This window comes from Argiope bruennichi, chromosome X2 (genome assembly GCF_947563725.1).
Source record: "Argiope bruennichi chromosome X2, qqArgBrue1.1, whole genome shotgun sequence".
NCBI lineage: Eukaryota > Metazoa > Arthropoda > Arachnida > Araneae > Araneidae > Argiope > Argiope bruennichi.
Window position 1 is genome coordinate 133,918,625 of NC_079163.1, and position 22,946 is coordinate 133,941,570.

The following is a 22,946-nucleotide window of genomic DNA, read 5'->3' on the forward strand; positions in this document are numbered from 1 at the left end:
TACTCACCTAAAGAAGGTGAGCCCCTGAGGGGGACAGACACCACCAGAACCATGCGATCCAGTGTCTGCATCTTTCTGAACACAGCTATATCCGCGTAATTTGATTGGAATGTTGGGTGTCAAGAAAGTTTCTTGAACATCGAAACACACAGGATGAAAAATATTGAAAATGGGCTTAATGTCATGCAATTTGGACCGAAGGCCGCGACAGTTCCAAGAAAGGAAAGTACCCATTAATAAAGCTGTTTTGAAGAAGCTTTAGAAGCATTTGTTTGAGTTGCTTCATATTCGCGACTCATCTCCAAATCATCCTCATCACCAGAAGGGTGTAATTTAATATCAGGACTATTTGGCATGCCAAATATGGACGTTTAGTCCTTATGGACATTACCTTGCGTCTCAAGCCCGAAAGCGACGGATTGAATTGAATTGAATTGTTTGAGGTTTTATGACGCAAGAGCCATAATGTTGACTATACTGCGCCAAACAATGGGTAAACAATGGGAAGCTTAAAAGTAAATAAGATTTAAATCATTGGATAAAATTTTATGGACTTGAGGAATTTGTACATGAGGTGAACCAGGGAAGATAATGAAGGACAAGACTTTTGAAAAAACTGTAAATGCTGGGTATTGAAATTTGGGCATTCTGACAAAATATGTTGTACAGACATTTGACAATGGCATCGTGAACACAGTGTGGTTGTTTACCTAACAACAAATGAATATGGGTGAATCGAGTGTGTCCAATTCGTAATCGTGTCAAGACAGTATCCGCTTTTCTGTTCGCTAATGAGGGCCAGGGTTGCACATGGGGTTTAATAATATGAAGTTTGTTGTTTGTTTCCAGATCCCACTGTCTTTGCCAATTAGAATATAGAAGCTTTTTAATATGTTTCTTTATGTCGTTCACAGGAATATTAGTAGCCATTGAAGTAGTCGCCAATTTGGCAGCCTTATCTGCCTCTTCATTGACCAAAATTCCTACATGGGATGGTACCCAACAGAATAAAATAGTGCAATTACGAGAAGTTAGTTTATCAAAAGTATCTAAGATTTTTAACACCAAAGGATGAGGATTACATGATTTTAGAGAAATTAAAACACTCAGAGAATCCGTATAAATCGAAAGCGACGGAATTTTTTAATGTTGACTTTTTTAATTTTGTAGTAACATCTTGTAATGAATGGCCGCGTTTTGCAAGCTTCAGTGTCAGCGATTTCTGAGCTTTTTTCTTTGATTTCTTTTTTAAAACTTTTGGAGATTCAGGGGTACTACCGATGGAATTTTCGGTATCTGAATAAGAGACTTTACTTAGCTGCTTGGTTTTAGTGGTGTTTTTAACACAGTTTGTGCAAGAGCAGTTTGACCTTTGTACAACAGAAGCATATGTTTTGTCAGGAGTAGGATTTTGAGCTATAAGCCTACGCCTAGCTTCAGGGTAAGATAGAATTTGTTTGATTTTTAGACTTATTATCTGTTTTTCAAGTTGCCAACGTGAGCAGGATCGAGAGTACGACGTGTGATCGCCACCGCAGTTCACGCACTTTTCTGTTGCGGAGCCCTGCTGGCTATCATGACCTTTTTCTGCGCATTGGGCACAAGTGAGTGTCCCGCGACAGTTTGCCTTTGAATGGCCAAAGAGCTGGCAGTTGAAGCATCTGAGGGGGTTAAGGATGTACGGTCTTACTGGTAATTTGATGTAGCCTGCATAGATATGTTCGGGTAGTTTTGGAGATTTAAAGATAAGGATATGGTGTTTAGTGTGAATAATTTCTCCACCACGCCTGATGGTAATTCGGCGGACATGCACAACTCCTTGTGATTTTAGTTCATCTGTAATATAGTTAATAGAGAGATTCAAAATTTCTCTACAGGTGATAACACCTTTAGAGGTATTTAATGATGCATGGGGGCTGACACTGATTGGGATAGTTAAGTGCTTTCAATTTTTGTATATTCTGGGCTTGCTTTCGAGAATTGACCTCTACTAACAAGTCACCAGATCGCATCTTTGTAATTGATGTTACTTCACCAACAGTTGTGGTGATGGCCTTCTGCACTAAGAATTCTGCGCTAATAGGCTTGATGGAATGCAGTTTATTTTCAGTACGCTGATCCCACGCTAATTGCCAAGTATAAAAAATGTATTTTGTCAAGGACTTCTTAATATCGCAATAAGGAAGCTTCAGAGACAAAAGGTCTGTTGCTGATTTTGCCGCTGAATCTGCCATTTCATTTTCAAAGAGACCAACATGACTCGGCACCCAACAAAAAATTATCTGAAACCCATCATTTTGTAGGGCACGCAAAGTTAATAAAATTTTAACTGCTATAGAATGCATCCTATTGTGATAGTGTGAAAGTGTTTCCAAAGAACTTATGCTGTTGGTGTAAATGGCAAATTGCCGCTGAGTGGATAGTGAACATTTTTGGAGGGCAAACAGAATTGCCACCAATTCGGCAGTAAAAACTGAACAAAAATTCTGAAGACGGTGGACCCACAGGGGCCCACCTACTATAGGTGAGTACGGGTGTCCCAATCCAGAGGTTCCCAGGGATCTTTACTCCCTTTATGTTTCCACTACCCTACGCCTTCTGCTATCTGCTTAATTTTTCCTTCCCTCGAAGGCAAGCGAAGGAGCTCTCCATGAGAAGCTGTCGCCGCTCTGTTTGCTTCTTGCTTCTCATGGACAGCCAAAACCCCACGTGTTTGCCGTGCGTGGAGACCCATTTGAAAGACGGGTGGTGCACTGTGGTCCCCTGTGCATCAATCGGCTGGTAGCTAGTCACCTTAGTGGCTAGTCTGCTTGGGATCAAGCGAAGGGGTTACTCCTTGGGCTTGGCGTTAAGGGTGGTCACTGTCCCCGGGGGTAACTCCCAGCGTATAGGTTCCGGCTAGCACTAAGGTGTATGCCGAGGCTGGGAAAGACCAGAGCCGGTAATTGGCTTCCCTTGTTGGGCTCCGTGGTGGGTGGTGCCGTCGGGCCCGAATCTTTGTCAATATCACATGGCTCCTCCCAAGAAGGGTCCCTTTAGTGGGCGTCGTTTTGTTCCTCAGTCTCCAAATTTAGAAAACCATTTTGATAAATTTTTTGTAATGAAGCGTATTTCTGATAAAAATGCAACATTCGAAAGCGTATCGCCATTTTTAGTACAAAAAGCGATTACAGCAACAGTTGGTGGCGTAACATCAATCCGTAAGATGCGTTCTGGTGACTTGCTGGTAGAGATTAATTCTCGTAAGCAAGCTCACCAAATTCAAAAGTTAAAAAATTTTTCAACAATTCCTGTCAGTGTCAGTCCCCATTAATCATTAAATATATCGAAAGGTGTTATCACTTGTGGGGAAATATTTAACCTCCCTGTGGATTTAATTACAAATGAATTGAAATCTCAAGGTGTCACCCATGTTCACCGTCGTACTATCCGGCGAGATGGCAATATCCTTGAAACAAAGCATCATATTCTAACTTTTAAAACACCAAAATTACCAGAATTCATCTATGCAGGGAATATAAAATTACCTGTCAGACCATGTATTCCCAATCCTTTGAGATGTTTTAATTATCAACGTTATGGTCACTCTAAAGCAAATTGCCGCGGGACACTTACTTGTGCCCGCTGTGCTACTAAAGGCCATGAGAGCCAACAATGTTCTGCACCCGAAAAGTGCGTGAACTGTGGTGGCAGTCATGCATCATATTCTAGAGTATGCGAACGCTGGCAACTTGAAATAAAAATTCTTACAGCCCTGATTTTTTGGCAATTAAGAATCGAGAGGAACGGTTGCCTTTGCGCTTCAATTCCCGAAGTGTCATTCCCTATAACTGTGAATTCAGGATGTATGAACTAAACATGGTTTTGTCTCAGGTTCATGATACCTGCCCTGGACCAGATGGAATCATTTATAACATGCTTCGCCATTTGAATACCATTTCCCTTTCCAATCTGTTGATATTATTTAACAGAATATGGACTGAGCAGAAGTTCCCTTCACAATGGCGTGAAGCTATTGTGATTCCCGTCTTAAAACCTGGCAAAGAACAATCTGTCCCTCTGAACTACAGGCCGATTGCTCTTGCAAATTGTCTTTGTAAGACTTTCGAGCGTATGGTCAACATGCGACTAATTTTCGAGTTAGAGAAACAAGGATGCATCTCTCCGTTGCAGAGTGGTTTCCGTAGATGTTGGTCTACTTTTTACAATCTCATATTATTGGAAACCCTAATTCGCAAAGCATTTGTTAGGAGGAACCACCATGTTTCAATATTTTTTGACATAGAGAAAGCGTATGACCGTGCCTGGCGCTATGGCATACTTTCCACACTTTTTAATTTAGGTTTTAGAGGTAACTTGCCTATATTCTTACAAATTTTTTTAACACAACGTTCTTTTCGTGTTCGAGTCGGTAAATCTTATTCTAATAATTTTATTCAAGCTGAGGGAGTTCCACAAGGAAGTGTCCTCAGTGTCATACTTTTTATTATTCATCTTAGCCAAATTTTAAATCATTTGCCTTCATCTGTAAATGGAACCCTTTATGTTGACGATCTGCAGATCTCATGCCAAGGTAGTAACATGGCATTAATATAGCGACAATTTCAAAACGCAGTAAATAGAGTGGTAGCTTGGTGCAATAACAATGGCCACACTATCTCCCCAGAGAAAAGCAGCTGCATTCACTACTGTCGGAAAAGAAACATTCACCAGGATCCTTGTATTCGAGTTAAGAATATTCAAATTCCTCTGGTGAATGAAGTACAGATTTTGGGAGTAATTCTCGATCGGAAAGTCACCTTCCTTCAGCATATATTATATTTGCAGAAGAAGTGTGAGAAATCATTAAATATTCTAAAGGTTCTCTCAAAAACATCTTGGGGTGCCGATCGAACCTCCTTTCTCCGTATTTATCAGGCAATCATTCTCTCCCGGATAGATTATGGATGTATGGTATATGGTTCCGCCCGCTCATCTATTTTGCGGCGATTGGATACCGTCCATCATTCAGCATTGCGCATTTGCTCTGGTGCGTTCCGGACATCTCCAGTTGAAAGTCTATATATTATACGTCACCAACTACCCCTTTCTTTAAGGCGACAGAAATTGTCTGCCACATTTTATTTTCGAACGAAATCTGTTTCGAAACATCCTTTGAGCCAAATGTCATTGCCAGTAGGTCTTCGTCGACTTTATAATGCCCGCCCCTCTCACATCCTTCCATTTTGTGAGAGAGCCAAATTGCTCCTTCATGACTCGGACTTTAACACGATTCGTGTTAAAGCTGTTGATGTCTATAGTATCCCATCCTGGGATATCCCACAGTTTTCTTACTTGAATCCTTTCATTGGATTCGATAAATTTTCAACTGCTGCTGTGGTTTTCCAACAGATTTTTTTCTACCATCGCAATCAGTATTCTTCCTTTCATCCAATTTTCACTGATGGCTCGAAATCAGATGGTCATGTCGGCTGTGGCATAATATTTCCATCTGATACACTGAGCCACCGTCTTCATAATTGTTGCTCTGTTTTTACTGCTGAGTTGGTGGCAATTTTCTGTGCTCTACAGAAAATTTCACCCTCTACTCAGCTTAAATTTAGTATCTACACCGATAGTATGAGTGCTTTGGAGACACTTTCGCATTACGACAATCGGACACATCCGATTGCTATTAAAATTTTGTTTACTTTGCGATTATTGCAGAATGATGGGTTTCAAATCATTTTCTGTTGGATTCCGAGTCATGTCGGCATCTTGGGAAATGAGAGGGCAGACTTGGCTGCTAAATCTGCATCGACCTTTTTGTGCATGGCTCTTCCCTTTTGTGATGTCAAAAGGTCCATTGTTCATCACTTCTCTTCTAACGGGCAAAAGTTATGGGATCTGCAGATCGGAAATAAATTTCATTCTGTTTAAACGGACATTGCTTTGTGGCCTGTTCATCCTATACGTGAGATGGATGTTAAATTTACTCGTCTCCGTATAGGGCATACGCGCTTCACCCATAAACATCTCATATTTGGAGAAAATACGCCTATGTGCAACAGTTGCAAAGTTTCTTTTACTGTTCATCATGTGTTAATTGAATGTCCTATTTTTAATTCTTATCGTGCACATTTTTTTTACTTCGGCATCTTTAACATTACAAGACCTGGTGGGTGAAAAATACCACCCAAATATTTTTAATTTTTTAAAAGCTATTAGTTTTTTCACTTGTATTTTTCAGCAGACTCGCAATATTATTTATGATTCATCATATTATATTTTATGATTAACTGAATGATTATTTGAGTAGTACGAATGTATGTATGATGTATTTTATGTACTGTTGAATACTAGGTTCAAAAATTGACACATTCAGCAGTGTGGTAGAGAATCTAACCTCACCAAAAGACATTTCTAAATGAATGACTCAGTTTGAAACTGTAAAAGAAAGTTCATTTGGATGGAACTGGCTGAGGTCTCGTGTTATGATGACCATGATGGACCATTATCCAACCTTCAATTCGGATCAGTGACCCAAAGTTTGATTTCCAAGAACCGATTTGACTCAAGACAAGGCTCATATTCATGGGGAATCATTTACAGAATCCAACAATCACGCATTTTTCATTTTATGCAATGAAAAAAAAATAATTTCAGAAGCTAATTCAATAATGTTTATTAAATAATTTTGAATATCTTTATAGATAGAATATCGGATACCAGAATATTTGTAAAATTATACAATCAAATTAAACAAAAGTAAATTTAAATACTTATTAATAAAAAAATATTGCCATTTAATTTTTGTTCTGTTGGAGTGATTTTTTACTTTTAAATTTTCAGAAAGCAGTAGAGGTTTACCATGAAGCAGTAAGAAGAATGCCGGATTACTATCAAGCTCAGTCATTGTACAACATGATGGGTACGTAAATGAAATATGCATACGTAAGATAAATATTTTTCAGGCCATATCAAGGTTTTAAAGTCAGTTTGATTTATACAGTAGAGTATTCTAAATTATTTTAATTTCCTTTTTTTAGTTAGTTAGTTGGTTTTTATGGCGCAAGGACCAAATTTGATCATTCTGCACCAAACATTTGTTAAACATGGCTTTCGTGTTAAAAATTAAATCATTTTAAGAAAAAGATACAATTAAATCTGATGTAAAATTTGAATATATTTTAAGAAAGTAAAAATATTTGGATGAGGGTTATCTCCTAAAATGCCATTTAAGTTAAAAACGCCCCAAAATGTCGCCCCAAAATGAACTTGTCGTTGTGTACTAAAATGTTGGCATTCACACAGAATATACTTAACTGTTAAAACACGATTGCATTTATCACAATAATTTCTCCATCACGCCTGATGGTAATTCGGCGGACATGTAAAACTCCTTGTGTTTTTAATTTATCTGTAATATAGTCAATAGAGATATTCAGAATTTCTCCACAGGTGATAACACCTTTAGAGGTATTTAATGATGCATGGGGGCTGACACTGATTGGGATAGTTGCAAGTGCTTTCAATTTTTGTATATTCTGGGCTTGCTTTCGAGAATTGACCTCTACTAACAAGTCACCAGATCGCATCTTTTTAATTGATGTTACTTCACCAACAGTTGCGGTGATGGCCTTCTGCAATAAAAATGGCGATGCCGTTTCAAATGTTTCGTTTTTTTCTGATAGACGCTTAACTATAAAACAACTATCAAAATGATTATCATAATTTGAAGTAATTGGTACAATGCGACGCCCACTAAAGGGACCACGGTTGGAGGAGCCCATACGATATGATAAAAGATTCGGTTCAGACGGCACCGCCCACCACGGGAAGGCAATGATCGGCTCTGGTCATTCCCAGCCTCGGCATCCACCCTAGTGCTAATCGGTACCTATAAGCTAGGAGTTACCCCCGGGGACAGTGACCACCCTTAATGCCAAGCCCAAGGAGTAACCCCTTCGCTTGATCCCTAGCCAGTAAGGTGACTAGCTACCAGCCCATTGATGCACAGGGGACCCACAGTGCACCACCCGTCTTTCAAATGGGTCTCCACGCACGGCAAACACGTGGTGTTTTGGCTGTCCATGGGAAGCAAGAAGCAAACAGAGCGGTGACAGTTTCTCATGGAGAGCCTCCTCGCTTGCCGTCGAGGGTATGGTATGGTATGGGTTTTTGGCACAAGGTCCAATTTAGGACAAGCTGCGCCATTCACAATGATTTTTAAACAATTCCATTATAAAATGTGTAAATAAAAGAAAGATGCATAGTAAAACGTCAAAAATTGAGAAGATATATGATATATATAATGATTTGGCACAAGAATAAAAATAAATCTCAATTTTAAATACTACGAAAAGAACCAATGGCTTTTAAAAAGTCAAAAAGTTTTGAGTGAGGTTTCTCACCCACCAAGTCCTGTAAATTTAAAATGGGCGAATGAAAGTAAGTTAAAAGATCAGAAGTAAAATTAGGGCATTGAATAAGAATGTGTGCAATAGAATTGACTACTCCACAGTTCGTACAATGAGGGGCTCGTTCAACAAACAGTAAATGTCTATGCGTATATCTTGTGTGCCCAATGCGTAGACAAATTAATTTTACATCTGCGCATCGATTTTGTAAAACTGACCACATATTTAGTTTTGGTTTAATAGCATGTAATTTGTTATCAACCTGCGTGTCCCAAACTTTCTGCCACTCCTCATAGATATATCCCGAAATATCACAGAAGGGAACACGAAATTCAAGAGGAGTTGAAGCCAATTTTGCAGCCTAATCTGCAAGCTCATTGCCATAGATTCCAACGTGACTTGTATCCAGCAGAAAATTACGTCGAAGTCCCTGTTCATCAGTACTGACAGTTGTTCCATGATTTGTGCAACAATCGGATGGCAAGAATAATCAAAATTTTGCAATTGTTGCAAAACGCTCATGTTGTCGGTATATATGCAAAATTTACGAGAGTCAGATGAGGAAATACTTTGTAGCGCAAATAAAATAGCAGTTGCTTCTGCCGTATACACTGAGCAATATTTGGGGAGAGTATGGTTATAAGTAGCGTTATCTAAAAAAACACCGAAACCGACATGGATTGGATTGTGGGATTTAAGGGCGCAAGAGCCATAGATGACTATACTGCGCTAGACATATGGTTATAATATAAAACGCGTGTCTTGATGTAAAATTAGAAACCGATTAAAAATTACTTGGCAATGACTCTTAAAATTAGCAACGAAAGTAAAAAATGGTAATGAAGCATTAAATAAGATGATATAAACCAATTTCTTTTAAAAATTTAAAAACATTTTTGTGGGGAGGCTCCCCCACAAGCATTTGCATGTCCACTGTTGAATCATTAAAAAATCGTAAACGATGATGATTAAAAACAGGGCATTCAATTAAAAGGTGAAGAACCGTTAAAATCGTTCGGCATCTGGAGCAAAAAGGAGCTCGATCGCCTAATAAAAGATGTTTGTGGGTTAAACGAGTGTGACCAATGCGGAGTCTAGTCAATTTGACTTCGAGCTCACGCACTGGAAGCGCAGTCCATAATGTAATTGTAGGTCTAATAAAATATAATTTGTTACTGTTTTGTTGATTCCATGATTCCTGCCATATAGCATTAATACGGCGTTTAAACGATTGCTTCGCATCGTAAAATGGCACCTCACGCTACATAAACAAAGACGCCGTTTTCGCAGCGTTGTCAGCCTGTTCATTTCCTATTATCCCAACGTGATTCGGAACCCAGCAAAATAAAATTTCGTAGTCTCTGTTTTCCAGAGTTTTTAAGAGGTGCAGAATTTCCAGAACGATAGGATGAATTTGATTATGAAAATTGGAGAGTGTTTTCAAAGAACTCATGCTGTTGGTGTAAATACAAAATTTACGCTCAGTAGAGAGAGATACTGTTTGTAGCGCATAGAAAATTGCCATTAATTCAGCAGATAATACTGAAAAAGAGGTATGCAAACGATAACTTATTGTTTCTGTATCAAAAATGATACCACATCCAACATGTCCGTCCGACTTGGAACCATCTGTGAAAATAGGCATATGGGTCGAATACTGAGAGCGATGAGACATAAAAAGGTTTTGAAAAATGACAGGGGCCGTTGTCGGTTTCTCAAATCCATAAAAAGGATTTAAAAAGGAAAACCGAGGTGAATCCCAAGGAGGAAATGATAATAGATCAAGGTTGTGAATACTAACATCACGTAGTTCCGAATCCTCGAGGAGTAATTTAACTCTTTCACAGAATGGAAGAATGTGAGAACGTCGAGCCATGTATAATCTCCGAAGACGAACAGGAAGCACCAAAGAGTGTAAAGGGTGTTTCGGGATTGATAAGGCACGGAGGTAATATTGTACAGACATTTTTTGGCGCCGTAAATTTAAAGGAAGATGGTGACAGACAACGTTAAGACTCTCCACTGGTAAAGTTCGAAATGCTCCCGAACAAATTCTTAGTGCAGAGTGGTGTATGGTGTCCAATCTGCGTAAAACGGAAAACCGTGCAGACCCGCACACCATACAACCGTAATCAATGCGTGAAAGAATGATTGCTTCGTAAATTCTAAGCAAAGATGTACGATCTGCTCCCCAAGTGGTTCTTGATAGTACCTTAAGAATATTCAATGACCTGTCACACTTCTTCCGCAGATGTAGGACATGCGGAAGGAAAGTGAGCTTATGGTCAAATATTATTCCTAAAAATCTGAATTCATCAACAACAGGAATTGCGACATTTCGAATGTAAATTGCAGGATCTAAATGAAGACCACGTTTCCTGCAAAAGTGAATACAACGACTTTTTTCCGGAGAAATCGTGTGTCCATTATCATCACACCAGTCAATAAGTTTATTAACTGCAATCTGCAGTTGGCGTTCCATTGCATATTGCTGCTTTGGCAGGAAATCTGGAGATCATCTACATATAAGGTGCTTTGAACAGATGAAGGTAAAACATTAAGAATTTGACTAAAATGAAGCATAAAAAGCGTTACACTGAGGATGCTTCCCTGTGGAACCCCCTCAGCTTGAATAAAAGGATCTGAATAAAAATTACCCATTCGAACACGAAATGATCTTAAAGATAAAAAGTTCTTTAGAAAAACAGGCAAATTTCCTCGAAAACCAAAATTTAAAAGAGTTGTAAGAATTCCAAAGCGCCAAGTTCGATCATACGCCTTCTGAACGTCAAAATATACGGACACCAGATGATTCCGACTGACGAATGCATTGCGGATTTGAGTCTCGAGAAGGACGATATTATCAGATGTGGAACGCCCTCTACGAAAACCGCTCTGCATTTGCGGAATACATGCCCTCTTCTCCAATTCGAAAACTAACCTGGAATTTATCATTCGTTCCAATGTCTTGCACAAACAACTTGTGAGAGCTATAGGTCTGTAATTCAGAGGGTCAAAAGAGTCCTTACCGGGTTTAAGGATGGGAATAACAATAGCTTCGTGCCATTGCGAAGGGAACTTCTGCTCAAACCAAATGCGGTTATATAAATACAACAAATTTAAAAGAGAAGTTTCAGATAAATGGCGAAGCATGTTGTAGGTAATTCCATCCGGACCGGGGCTTGTATCCTTAACTTTAGACAAGGCCGTTAGCAGTTCATGCATCCTCAACTCAGAATTGTAAGGAAGGGATCTTTGGGTGGAAAAACGCAAAACTCTTCGTTCTGCGCGATTCTTCTTCGCCAGAAAAGCAGAATTATATGAATCGGCAACGGAAACTTGTGCGAAAGTATACCCGAGATTATTAGCAACATCTATGGGAGAGGCAATCGTTCTATTTCCTGTCTTTAGCACGGGATAGGAGAAATCTTTGTAGATCCCATTTGCAGCTTTTACTTTTTTCCAAAGCAATTTGCTTGAAGTGGAAGATGTGATTGAAGATACAAAGCGAATCCAAGATTCCCTCTGGTTTTGTTGGCGGATGCGTCGAGCATTAGCTCTGGCGCGCTTAAACGCAATAAGGTTTTCTGTTGAAGGGTACTTGCGAAAAATATTCCATCGTTTCTTTTGTTCTCTGTAACTGTCGCGGCAAGAGTCATTCCACCATGGTTTCCGGAATTTCCTCGCACGTGGGGAACATTTTGGAATGGTATTGTTTGCGGCATAAATAATACAATCAGTAACATTTTGCACTGCTTCCGTGATATCCGAAAGTTTAACCATTGTCTCTGTGATGTCTGCAAGTTGCGTAAAGGCAGTCCAATTTGCCCGCTCAAATAGAAAACGGGGAGGACATGGAGTCGCAACGCCACTATTAGCATGGGGGACAATTAATGGAAAGTGATCACTGCCATAAAGATCACTGGCAACTGTGAAATTCAGAAATGGTAGCAATTCAGGAGAGCAAATGGCTAGGTCAAGACTATGGAAGCTGCGTGTGGGTTCATGAAAGTACGTTTTCTCATTATTATTGAGCAGACAGAGACAGTTATTGGTAATAAACTGCTCGATCTGTCGCCCACGAGAATTTGTACTTTCTGAATCCCACAAAGTACTATGCCCATTGAAGTCGCCGAGTATTAAAATTGGTGAAGGCAACTGATCAACAAGATTATTAAGTTGCTGCTGATTGATGACATCATGTGGTGGTAAATATATAGATTTGGATTTCTGGATTTTATTGGCACAAGAGCCATGATTTTGGCTATGCTGCGCCAAACTGTATTTTTCAGAATTAAAATATAAAATATAAAATTTCAATTATAAAAACAATATGAAAACTTTTGAGAGAGATGAAGAAAACTTAAATATGTGGATAAAAACCTATTGATTTCAAAAATGCAAAAATTTGAACATGTGGTGTCTTACCAAGTAAGAAAGGTAATGGAGTGTTCGTATTTTGAAAGAAGTGCAAACGTTGAGCATTGAAGTTTGGACATTCTGACAATATATGTTGGACAGACATTTGACGGTCACACTGGGAACATAGAGGTGGTTGTTCACCTAGTAACAAGTGGCGATGGGTGAATCTCGTATGTCCAATACGTAAACGGGTTAATACTGTGTCTGCTTTTCTATTAGGTAATGAAGGTCACGGTTGTACATGAGGTTTAATAGTATGTAGTTTATTGTTAGTTTCAAGGTCCCATTGAGCTTGCCATTTGGAATAACGAAGCCTTTTAGTGTGCTTATTTAAGTCGCTTACAGGAATAGATGTGAACGCTGAAATACTTGCCAATTTAGCAGCCTTGTCTGCCTCTTCATTGCCCAGAATTCCTACATGAGAGGGTACCCAACAGAATAAAATAATAAAATCCCGAGAAGTCAGTTTGTTAAAAATATCTAGAATTTTGAAAACCAAAGGATGATTATGACGACGAAGATAAAATGATTTTAGCGATTGTAACACACCTAGAGAGTCGGTATAAATAATAAACTTTTTTGCCTGTCTCTCTGAAATTTCTTCTAATGCATATAAAACCGCAGTTATTTCTGCCGTAAAAATTGAACAAAAGGAATGAATTGTAAAAGAAATGACTGTATCTGGTAAGACAACAGCGAAAGAGACATGATTAGATTATTTTGACCCATCGGTATAAATTGGAAGAAAGTCTTTGTATTGCTGTCTGTGTTCAAGGAAAATTTGCTGATATATAACTTCTGTTGTCTCAGATTTGTTAAAAGTGTTGAATGGGTTTAAAAGTTGCATATTAAGATTTTTCCAAGGTGGAAAGTCATTTACCAGCTGTGGAGTAACTTGTAGGTTAAGTAGGTTTTCTGAAAGGAAGTTCTGGACTCTTGTAAAAAATACTGGTGCGGACGACTTTCTAGCCTCTTGCAGTCTCACTAAGTAAGGGCGAAGTTTAAAATCATAAAATGGATGTTTTGTGTATGACTGAATTCTAAAATAATACTTCAAAGTCAGCATTCGTCTTCTTGCATCAAGGGAAGGTTCGTAACATTCGATATAAAGGCTTTTCACAGGGGATGTAATAAATGTTCCGGAACAAAGTCTGAGTGCTGTATGATGAAATGGGTCCAGTTTTTTTAAAACACTTTTTCTGGAAGACCCATAAATTTCGCTGCCGTAATCCAACTTAGAGAGCACCGTGGCTTTATATATTTTAATCAAAGAGTCTCTAACCGCTCCCCAAGCTGTAGATGATAAGACTTTTAAGATATTCAAATATTTTTCGCATTTTTTCCTTAATAATTTTACATGAGGGAGAAAGGTTAGCTTTTTGTCAAAGAATATACCCAAGAACCGGATCTCGTCCAAAAATGGAATGATTTCCTCATTTAATTTGATTTCTGCGTTTGAGTGTGAATTTCTTTTACGGCAAAAGTGAACACCCGCAGTTTTTGATGTAGAAATATTAAAACCATTATTATTGCACCATTGTGTGATACCATTAACTGCAATCAGCCACTGTCGTTGTATAAAATTCATATTTATCCCCGTACATGAAATGTAGAGGTCGTCAACGTATAAATGGCCCTTCACAGTAGGCGATAGTTGTCTTAAAATACTATTCATTTTTAAAATGAAAAGCGTCACACTTAAAACGCTGCCCTGAGGGACACCTTCCTCTTGGATGAAGAAGTCTGAAAATTCGGACTGCACTTTAACTTGAAATTTCCTGAGTTTCAAAAAATTCCTTATAAAAATAGGTAGGTTTCCTCTTAGTCCATGATCATGCAAATCTTTCAAAATCCCGTATCGCCAGGTCCGATCATATGCCTTTTCGATGTCGAAAAATATGGCGACTAAGTGCTTTCTTTGTAAAAAATCGAGGCGGATGTCTGTTTCAAGGGCCAGAAGATTATCGGTGGTGCTACGACCCCTCCGAAATCCACTCTGAGATGGATGAAGAATGTTATTGTTTTCCAGGTAATAAATTAGTCTACGATTAATCATCCGCTCAAGTAATTTACAGAGGCAACAGGTTAAAGCAATGGGACGATAGTTTGATGGATTCTGAGGATGTTTTCCTGGTTTCAACAAAGGAATTATTATTGCGTTTTGCCAAATAGTAGGAAAGTAGTGTTCGCGCCAGATACGATTGTAGAAAAGTAATAAGGCGTTTTGAGACTCGACTGTTAAATGTTTGATCATGGAGTAGCTAATATTGTCCGGTCCTGGAGAAGAGTTGTGGACACTAGATAAACATGATTGCAATTCCAGAAACGTTAGATCACAGTTGTAGGGCAACGTAGACCGAGAATTAAAGTTTAACACTTGTTTTTCAGCATTCTTTTTGTAATTCAAAATTTTGGAGGGGTAATTTTGGCTGTTAGAAATATACGCGAAAGTTGAGGCAATGCAATTTGCAATATCTTTTAAGGATGAAATTGTATTTCCTTTATGTACTAAAATAGAAACGGCGTTAGTGTGAGAAACACCTGAAGCTCTTTTTACTTTATTCCACAGAGAACGGCTAGATATTTTAGACGTGATATTAGAGACAAATTTTCGCCAAGAAATTCTTCGACTGCGTCGTTGTAGTTTTGTACTGGATTCTGCTCTGGTCTTTTTAAAATGGATAAAGTTTTGTGTGGTGGGATATCTTCGAAAAATACTCCAGGCCTTTTTCTGTTTTTTGTATACCTGTTGGCAATCGGCATTCCACCAGAGCTTGTTTTGTTTTCTTCTACTACCGGACGTTTTTGGGATATAATTGTCTGCTGCGTCGATTATAGTGTTGACAATATGTTTTAATGCTTCCTCAATAGTTGAAGATTTAATTATATGAGAATTAATATTAGCCAGAGTGGTGAATTTCTGCCATTCTGCTGCATTTAAAACATATTTAGGAGGATGATAAGAACCAGTGATACTGTGTCTATTATTTGTTATAATTAAAGGAAAGTGGTCACTATTATATAGATCATTGTCAACCGTTAAATTTAGAAAAGGTAGGAGTGCTGGAGAACATATTGCCAGATCAACTGAATGGAATGTTCGCGTTGGTAAGTGAAAATGTGTTTTTTCATCTGTATTTAAAAGGCATAAATTATGGTGAACAAGAAGTTGTTCGATTTTTTGACCTCGAGTGTTTGAATTACAACTACCCCATAAGGTGTTATGACCGTTAAAATCTCCCAAAATAATGAACGGAGATGGGAGTTGGGAAATTAAGTTATTCAGATCTGTTTGATTAACTGTTTCGTTGGGAGGCAAGTAGAGACTGCAAATAGTGATCAAAGATTGCGTGTGAACGCGGATTGCCACTGCTTGAAGATTAGTGTTCAGATTTAAAGGTATAGATGGGGTATTACTCGCTGTAAGAATTGCAACGCCACCAGGCGCTCTATTTTGTATATGGTGTTTACTAAAAATTTGGTAATTAGGAATATTATTTTTATCTGTTTTAAGATATGTCTCTTGTAGTGCAACACAGGTTGGTTGATATTTATAAATGAGATCTCTAAGTTCTGAAGACTTGTTCATAAACCCTCTACAGTTCCAGGAAATAAAGGCAGCCATTAATTACAAACCAAAAAACAGAAAAAGGAGAGACTGAAGAAGAAGACAACAAAGGGAGCTAGAAGTCACCAGCCTCACTGGTGGACATTTCATCTTCAGATGGATGAACTTTAAAAAGTGAATCACTATCTTCACCATCATCATTAAGATTTTTCTCTCTAGAATCTTTTAAAAAGTCTTGTCGGGTAGGTGACCGATTTGCAAAAGTATTTAAAATATTTTGATCTCTTTTATTGGCTAGTAGGCGAACACGTATGCTCGATTTCGATTCCTTCACTTTCTCTTTATCATTTGACTTCATCATTTTTTTATTTTCCCGAGCACTTATTGAATTTGTCTTTACAGGGGATGAATTGTTCTTTGTTGATAAGGATATATTCGGATTACTTGGAGACTTATTTGATGCCGTCTTTATATCTAATAAATTATTTGAAGGAATTGCAGATGCATTTGCTTGTTCATCATTGCTAATAGTGGGATAAGGTGGGTTTGGTTGAATTTCTAGTACTGGAGTTGAATTGGTAGTTGCATGTGATACGGCGGGGGACGATGAAGCATTCTCCCAAGACTTTTTAATTGCAAGAAGTTCTAGCCAGTGACTTTTTTTAATTATTATTAATTCATTGTTAACCGTAGTATTTGCTGTTGTAGTTGATGTAAGATTATTTGTGGCAGAGGTTGTTTGTTGTGATGGGGAGACTGATGGATTTAGTGCAGATGCATAAGAGAGGTTTGGTTTTGGTGTTCTGTCGGCAACTATTTTTCGAGCATCTGGGAAAGAGAGATTTTTTGTTATTTTAACTGTCAGGATTTCCTTTTCCAATTTATAATGTGGGCATGATCTGGAATACGATGGATGATCACCATCGCAGTTATAGCATTTTGTTTCTGTAGAATTGCAGGTGTTGCTTTCGTGATCTGAACTAGAGCACCGAGCACAAATTTGTTTTCCCCGACAAGCTGTTATTGTGTGGCCAAACTTTTGGCATTTAAAGCAGCGCAGTGGATTAGGTATAAAGTGTTTAACCGGGCAGTTTATATAAGCTATTTTAACGGATTTTGGCAGTACAGGAGTCTCAAATGTAAGAATGAGATGTTTTGTTGGGAGGTTCAGACCATTTCGTTTGATTGTAATTCGGCGGACTGCTATGACTTTTTGGCTTTTCAGACATTCGAGTATATCTTCTTCTAGATCTTTTTGAAATTCGCTTTCGGATATTACGCCTCTGGAATGATTGAGTGTACGATGTGGAGCGACTTTGACATCTATTTCCCTATTTTTTCTAGTTTCAATATATTTTCCGATTGTTTTATATTCATCACTTCTATTAAAAGTTTTCCGCTGTTCAGTTTTTTAATTGATTTTATCTCTCCGACAAGGGCAGAGATACTTTTATGGATTAAAATGGGAGAGATGTTCTTCAAGTTATTATTTTCAGAAAAAATTACAAAAATTTTTAAAAAAGCATTACTTTGTTGATAATTAGAAATACCCATGCGATATTTAGAAGTATTCGGGCCCGACGGCACCGCCCACCACGGAGCCCAACAAGGGAGGGCAGCCACCGGCTCTGGCTCACCCCAGCCTCGGCGCTTACCATGGTGCTGATCGAAACCTATACGCTGGGAGTCACCCCCGGCGACAGTGACCACTTTTAACGCCAAGCCCAAGGAGTGAGCCCTTCGCTTGATCCCCTTGAGCAGCCCAGTTAAATGCCCGGGATACCAGCCGATTGATACACCGGAGACCGAAATGTACCACCCGTCTAATGGGTCGCCACGCACGCCAAACACGTGGGGGTATTTGCTTTCCATGAGAAGCAGGAAGCAAACAGAGCGGCGACAGCTTCTCATGGAGAGCTCCCTCGCTTGCCGTCGAGGGATGGAAGGACCAAGCAAAAAGCAGAAGACGTAGAGGAGAGTAAGCATGAAGGGAGTATAGATCCCTGGGAACCTCGGGATTGGGACACCCGTACTCACCTAAAGGTGAGCCCCTGAGGGGGCAAATATATAGAACAGACTGTAAAAAGTGTTCTTGTATGAACCTGAACTGCCACAGCCTGTAAGGGAGTATGTAATTTGAGAGGTGTACTGGAGAAAAGGTTAGAAGTTAAGATACAGACACCTCCAGAATTACTAGTTTCTGTGTCTGCATCCTTACGGATTATATTGTAGCCACGAAGTTTGAAAGAAACGTTAGGATTCAAGAACGTTTCTTGAAATGCAAAACAAGAAGGATGAAATTGATTAATAATGCACTTGATGTCAGTAATTTTGGATCTCAGACCACGACAATTCCAAGAAACGAAGGTACCCATTAAGAAATATTGTTGGGAGATAACTCATTTGCAACATTGATTTGAGTTTTTGGAACATCACAGCTCATTGTAAAATCCTCCTCCTCTGACGGATGGAGGGAAAGGTGATCAAGACTAGTGGGTTTATCAAATATGGCTAAGCCCTCTGTTGCTAATCCCAAAGCGACTGAATTCCGGACTGATAAAGACGAAATTTTTTTCTTCAAGTCTCTTTGTGAACGACCCTTTTTTGAAAGTTTGAGAGCCAGAGATTTTTCGGAAGCAGATTTATGTTTCTTTCGTGTATGTTTGATTATAGTTGGAGTAACATTGGAAGGCTGATCAGATTCAGATATTGTAACTGAACTATCAGTTTCAGAGTTAGCCTTAAAATCTTTTATGTCATATTGGATACCTACAGTTTTTGGTGGACCCTTTACAACAGAAGCATAGTTTGTTCCGAGTGCAGGTGTACGAGCTCTGACAATTGTCCGAGCTTCAGGAAATGACACCTGCTCTTTAACTTTAACAGAAATAATCTCTTTTTCTTTTTTCCAGATAGGGCATAAGCGAGAGAAAGAGGCGTGGTCTTCTTTACAGTTTACACATTTTTCTTTCGCTGAACACTCATTGCTTTCGTGGCCAGGTACTGCACAACGGGGGCATGTTAAAGTCCCGCGGCAGTTAGCCTTTGAATGGCCGAAACGCTGGCAATTGAAGCATCTCAAAGGATTCGGAACATAAGGTCTTACGGGTAATTTCATGTACCCAGCCTTTATCGACTCTGGCAATTTTGGAGAGTTAAATGTTAAAATAAGATGCTTAGTATTAAGGAGTTTTCCATCTCGCCTAATAGAAATTCGGCGCACCTGGGTCACTCCTTGACTTTGCAATTTTTGAGTGATTTCCTCCAAAGAGACATTGAATAGTTCCCCACAGGAAATTACACCTTTCGAGGAATTCAAGGAACCATGTGGAGTAACAGAAACTTTTATTGCGCCCATAGATTTCAATTTTAAAATTTTGTTCGATTGTTGTCTGGATGCAACTTTAACGAGTAGGTCACCTGAACGAAGTTTCCGAACAGATGCCACTTCTCCTACACTTCCGGTTATAGCTTTTTCTACAAGAAAAGGCGATACGGAATGGAAAGATTCTTTAGCTTCAGAAATACGCTTCACAATAAAAAAATGCATCGTATGGTTTTATAATTTGTGACGGTACAGAAAGATGGCCACTAAAGGGAGCATTGCGGCGAGGCCCCATGCGATATGACAAGACTTCAGGTCCGACGACACCGCCCACCACGGAGCCCAACAAGGGAAGGCAGCCACCGGCTCTGGCCATTCCCAGCCTCGTCGCTTACCTTGGTGCTGGCCGGAACCTATACGCTCGGAGTTACCCCCGGGGACAGTGACCACCCTTAACGCCAAGTCCAGGGAGTAACCCCTTCGCTTGATCCCTAACAGACTAGTAACTCAGGTTGCTAGCTACCGGCCGATTGATGCACAGGGGACCACAGTGCACCACCCGTCTAAAGGGTGGCCACGCACGGCTAACACGTGGGGTTTTTGGCTGTCCATGAGAAGCAAGAAGCAAACAGAGTGGCGACAGCTTTTCATGGAGAGCTCCCTCGCTTGCCGTCGAGCGATAGAAGGACAGAGCAGACAGCAGAAGGCGTAGGGGAGAGTGAATTGAAAGGGAGTAAATATCCCTGGGTACCTCGGGATTGGGACACCCGTACTCACCTAAAGAAGGTGAGCCCCTGAGGGGTAGTCAGCAGTGTTCGGCAACAGAAAAATGTGTCAAATGCAACGGCAACCACACATCATTTTCTCGATCATGTGAACGCTGTTAATTGGAGAAACAAATAACCACAACTAAAATAAAAGAAAATATTTCTTATCCCGAAGCCAGAAAGAAAATTCTAGCCCAAACACTGAAACTGGTCTCAGCTATGCTTCCGCTATTCAAAAATCTTTTTGCACAAATTGTTCATGTTCAGATTGTTTAAAACGCAATTCTAACTCAAAACTTCCTGATAAGGGATCTGAATCCGATACTGAAAATTCTTCAACCAGTCCCTCTGAACCTGTCAAACAAAAAACACCTAAACAGAAAGCAAAATCTAACAAATCTTTAAAGCTAAAGCTTTCCAAACGTGGCCTTGCTGAAAAAGATTTATCATCAAAATTTAAAAAATCCCTTTTGCAAAATTCGGTTGCTCTGGGACTTTCGAACCAGGGCATTGGACACAGGGACTTAGCTTCCATTTTTGGCGGGAAGCCGAAAACTCATGATCTTATTTCACTTCACCCATCATACGAAGAGGATGATTTGAAAATGAGTTGCGATATTTCATAACCATCTAACACTGCTTCTAGTTTCTCTTCCATTGCAAATCTTTCTTAATGGGTACCTTCCTTTCTTGGAATTGGTCCAAACTGTCCGGCCTTCGGTCCAAACTGTCTGACATTAAGACAATTTTCAACAAATTTCATCCTGTCTGTTTCTGCGTCCAAGAAACATTCTTAACTGCCAACATTCCCATTAAATTGCGCAGCTAAAACTGTGTTCGAAAGGATGCAGACACAGGCACTCACAGTTCTGGTGGTGTCTGTCGCTTCACATCTAATCTTTATCCGAGCACAACACTCATTTTATATACGCCTTTGCAGATGAATAGGAAACGCCAACTTTTGGAGTCCTATCATTCACAATTTTTCGGGCTTCCATGAATGTTATATCATTTTTTATCTTGATGGAAATTATTTTTTTCCAAGGTCCACTTAGGGCAGGATTTAGAAAATGCAGCATGGGAGCCAGAGCAGTTGACACATTTCAGGATGTCAGATGTGCAAGCATTCATTTCATGGCCTGATTTTTCACATTAGCCACATACATTTTCATTGCTTCGACAACCGATTTGTGAATGCCCATACCTCTAACATTGAAAACATCGTAGAGGATTGGGGATGTAGTGTCGAATTTTGCAATTAATATAACCGCCTTTTATGGATTTAGGCAAAACCGGCGTTTGAAATGTAAGAACAACAACGTCGAATACTAATGCGACGAGCGGCACATACATTTTGATCTCGTAGCTCTTTCAAAAATTCTGCTTCAGAAACCTTGATAAAGTCGGATTCGGAAAATACACCACGTGATATAGTCATTGTTTTATGGTGCGATGTTTGTATTGGGAAGGAACCCAGTGTTGTCATTTTACTGATCTGCATTGCTTGTTTCTCGGTTGGTTGGTTGGTTGGATGGTTTATTCGGGTTTAATGGCGCAAGAGCCAAAGGTAGGCTATACTGCGCCAATCGTATGGTTTGAGATGATATCACGTGAGAAATTTAAAATTACATTAAAGATCAGGTCAGCAAAACAGCAACAATCAAAACATGAGAGACAAGTTAAGCAAAACAAGTTTTAATCTATATAAAATGATAAAATCCAATAGCTTTTAAAGAGTTAAAAATATACAGATGGTGAGGTTCTCGTATGTTAAGTGAAGTTGAGTTAAAATATTTAATGCGATGAGAATTAAAATTGGGGCACTCAGCTAGGATATGAGCAACAGTTAAATCAACATTACATGATAGGCATCTGGGCGCTTTCTCACCAAATAATAGATATTTATGAGTGAAGCGAGTATGACCGATGCGAAGTCGAGTCAGTTTCACGTCGGCTGTTCTTATTGAAACAATGGGCCACAAAGGAATATGCGGTTTAATGAAATGTAGCTTATTATGGATCTCCAGATCCCAAGACTCCTGCCCGAGGGAATGGATATAATGAATAATTCTAAGTTTTGAATCCCGATATGGAATTGACGTCTGCCATAAACTAGAAGCTGCTTTGGCAGCGCAATCAGCGTCTTCATTGCCCAAAATTCCAACGTGACCAGGAACCCAGCAGAATAAAACTAAAAAGTCCCTGGTCTGAAGTGTTTGCAAGCAACATAAAATATCTACTGCCACGGGATGCATCAATTTACCAGGGTGGGATAATATCTCCAAAGCACTCATGCTGTCTGTTTATAAAATATATTTACGCCCATCAGAAATTGCAATTTTCTGAAGAGCGCAAAAAACCGCTATAAGTTCCGCTGTCAAAACCGGGACAAAGTTGTGGAAGACTTATCGAATGTATAAAATGGGTTGATGTATGAAAAGACAGGGACATCCCAAGGTGGAAAG

General features: G+C 39.3%; 1 protein-coding gene across 2 annotated transcripts in view; it reads left to right on the plus strand.

Annotated features, from left to right (window-relative positions):
- The window catches only part of LOC129960161 (protein O-mannosyl-transferase TMTC2-like), a 923,323-nt gene that overhangs the window by 578,954 nt on the left and 321,423 nt on the right, over positions 1 to 22,946 (plus strand). For both annotated transcript variants that reach the window (XM_056073352.1, XM_056073353.1), the window contains exon 11: positions 6,832 to 6,910. In XM_056073352.1, the coding sequence (XP_055929327.1) occupies positions 6,832 to 6,910 (79 nt within the window). The remainder of the gene's footprint in view (positions 1 to 6,831; positions 6,911 to 22,946) is intronic.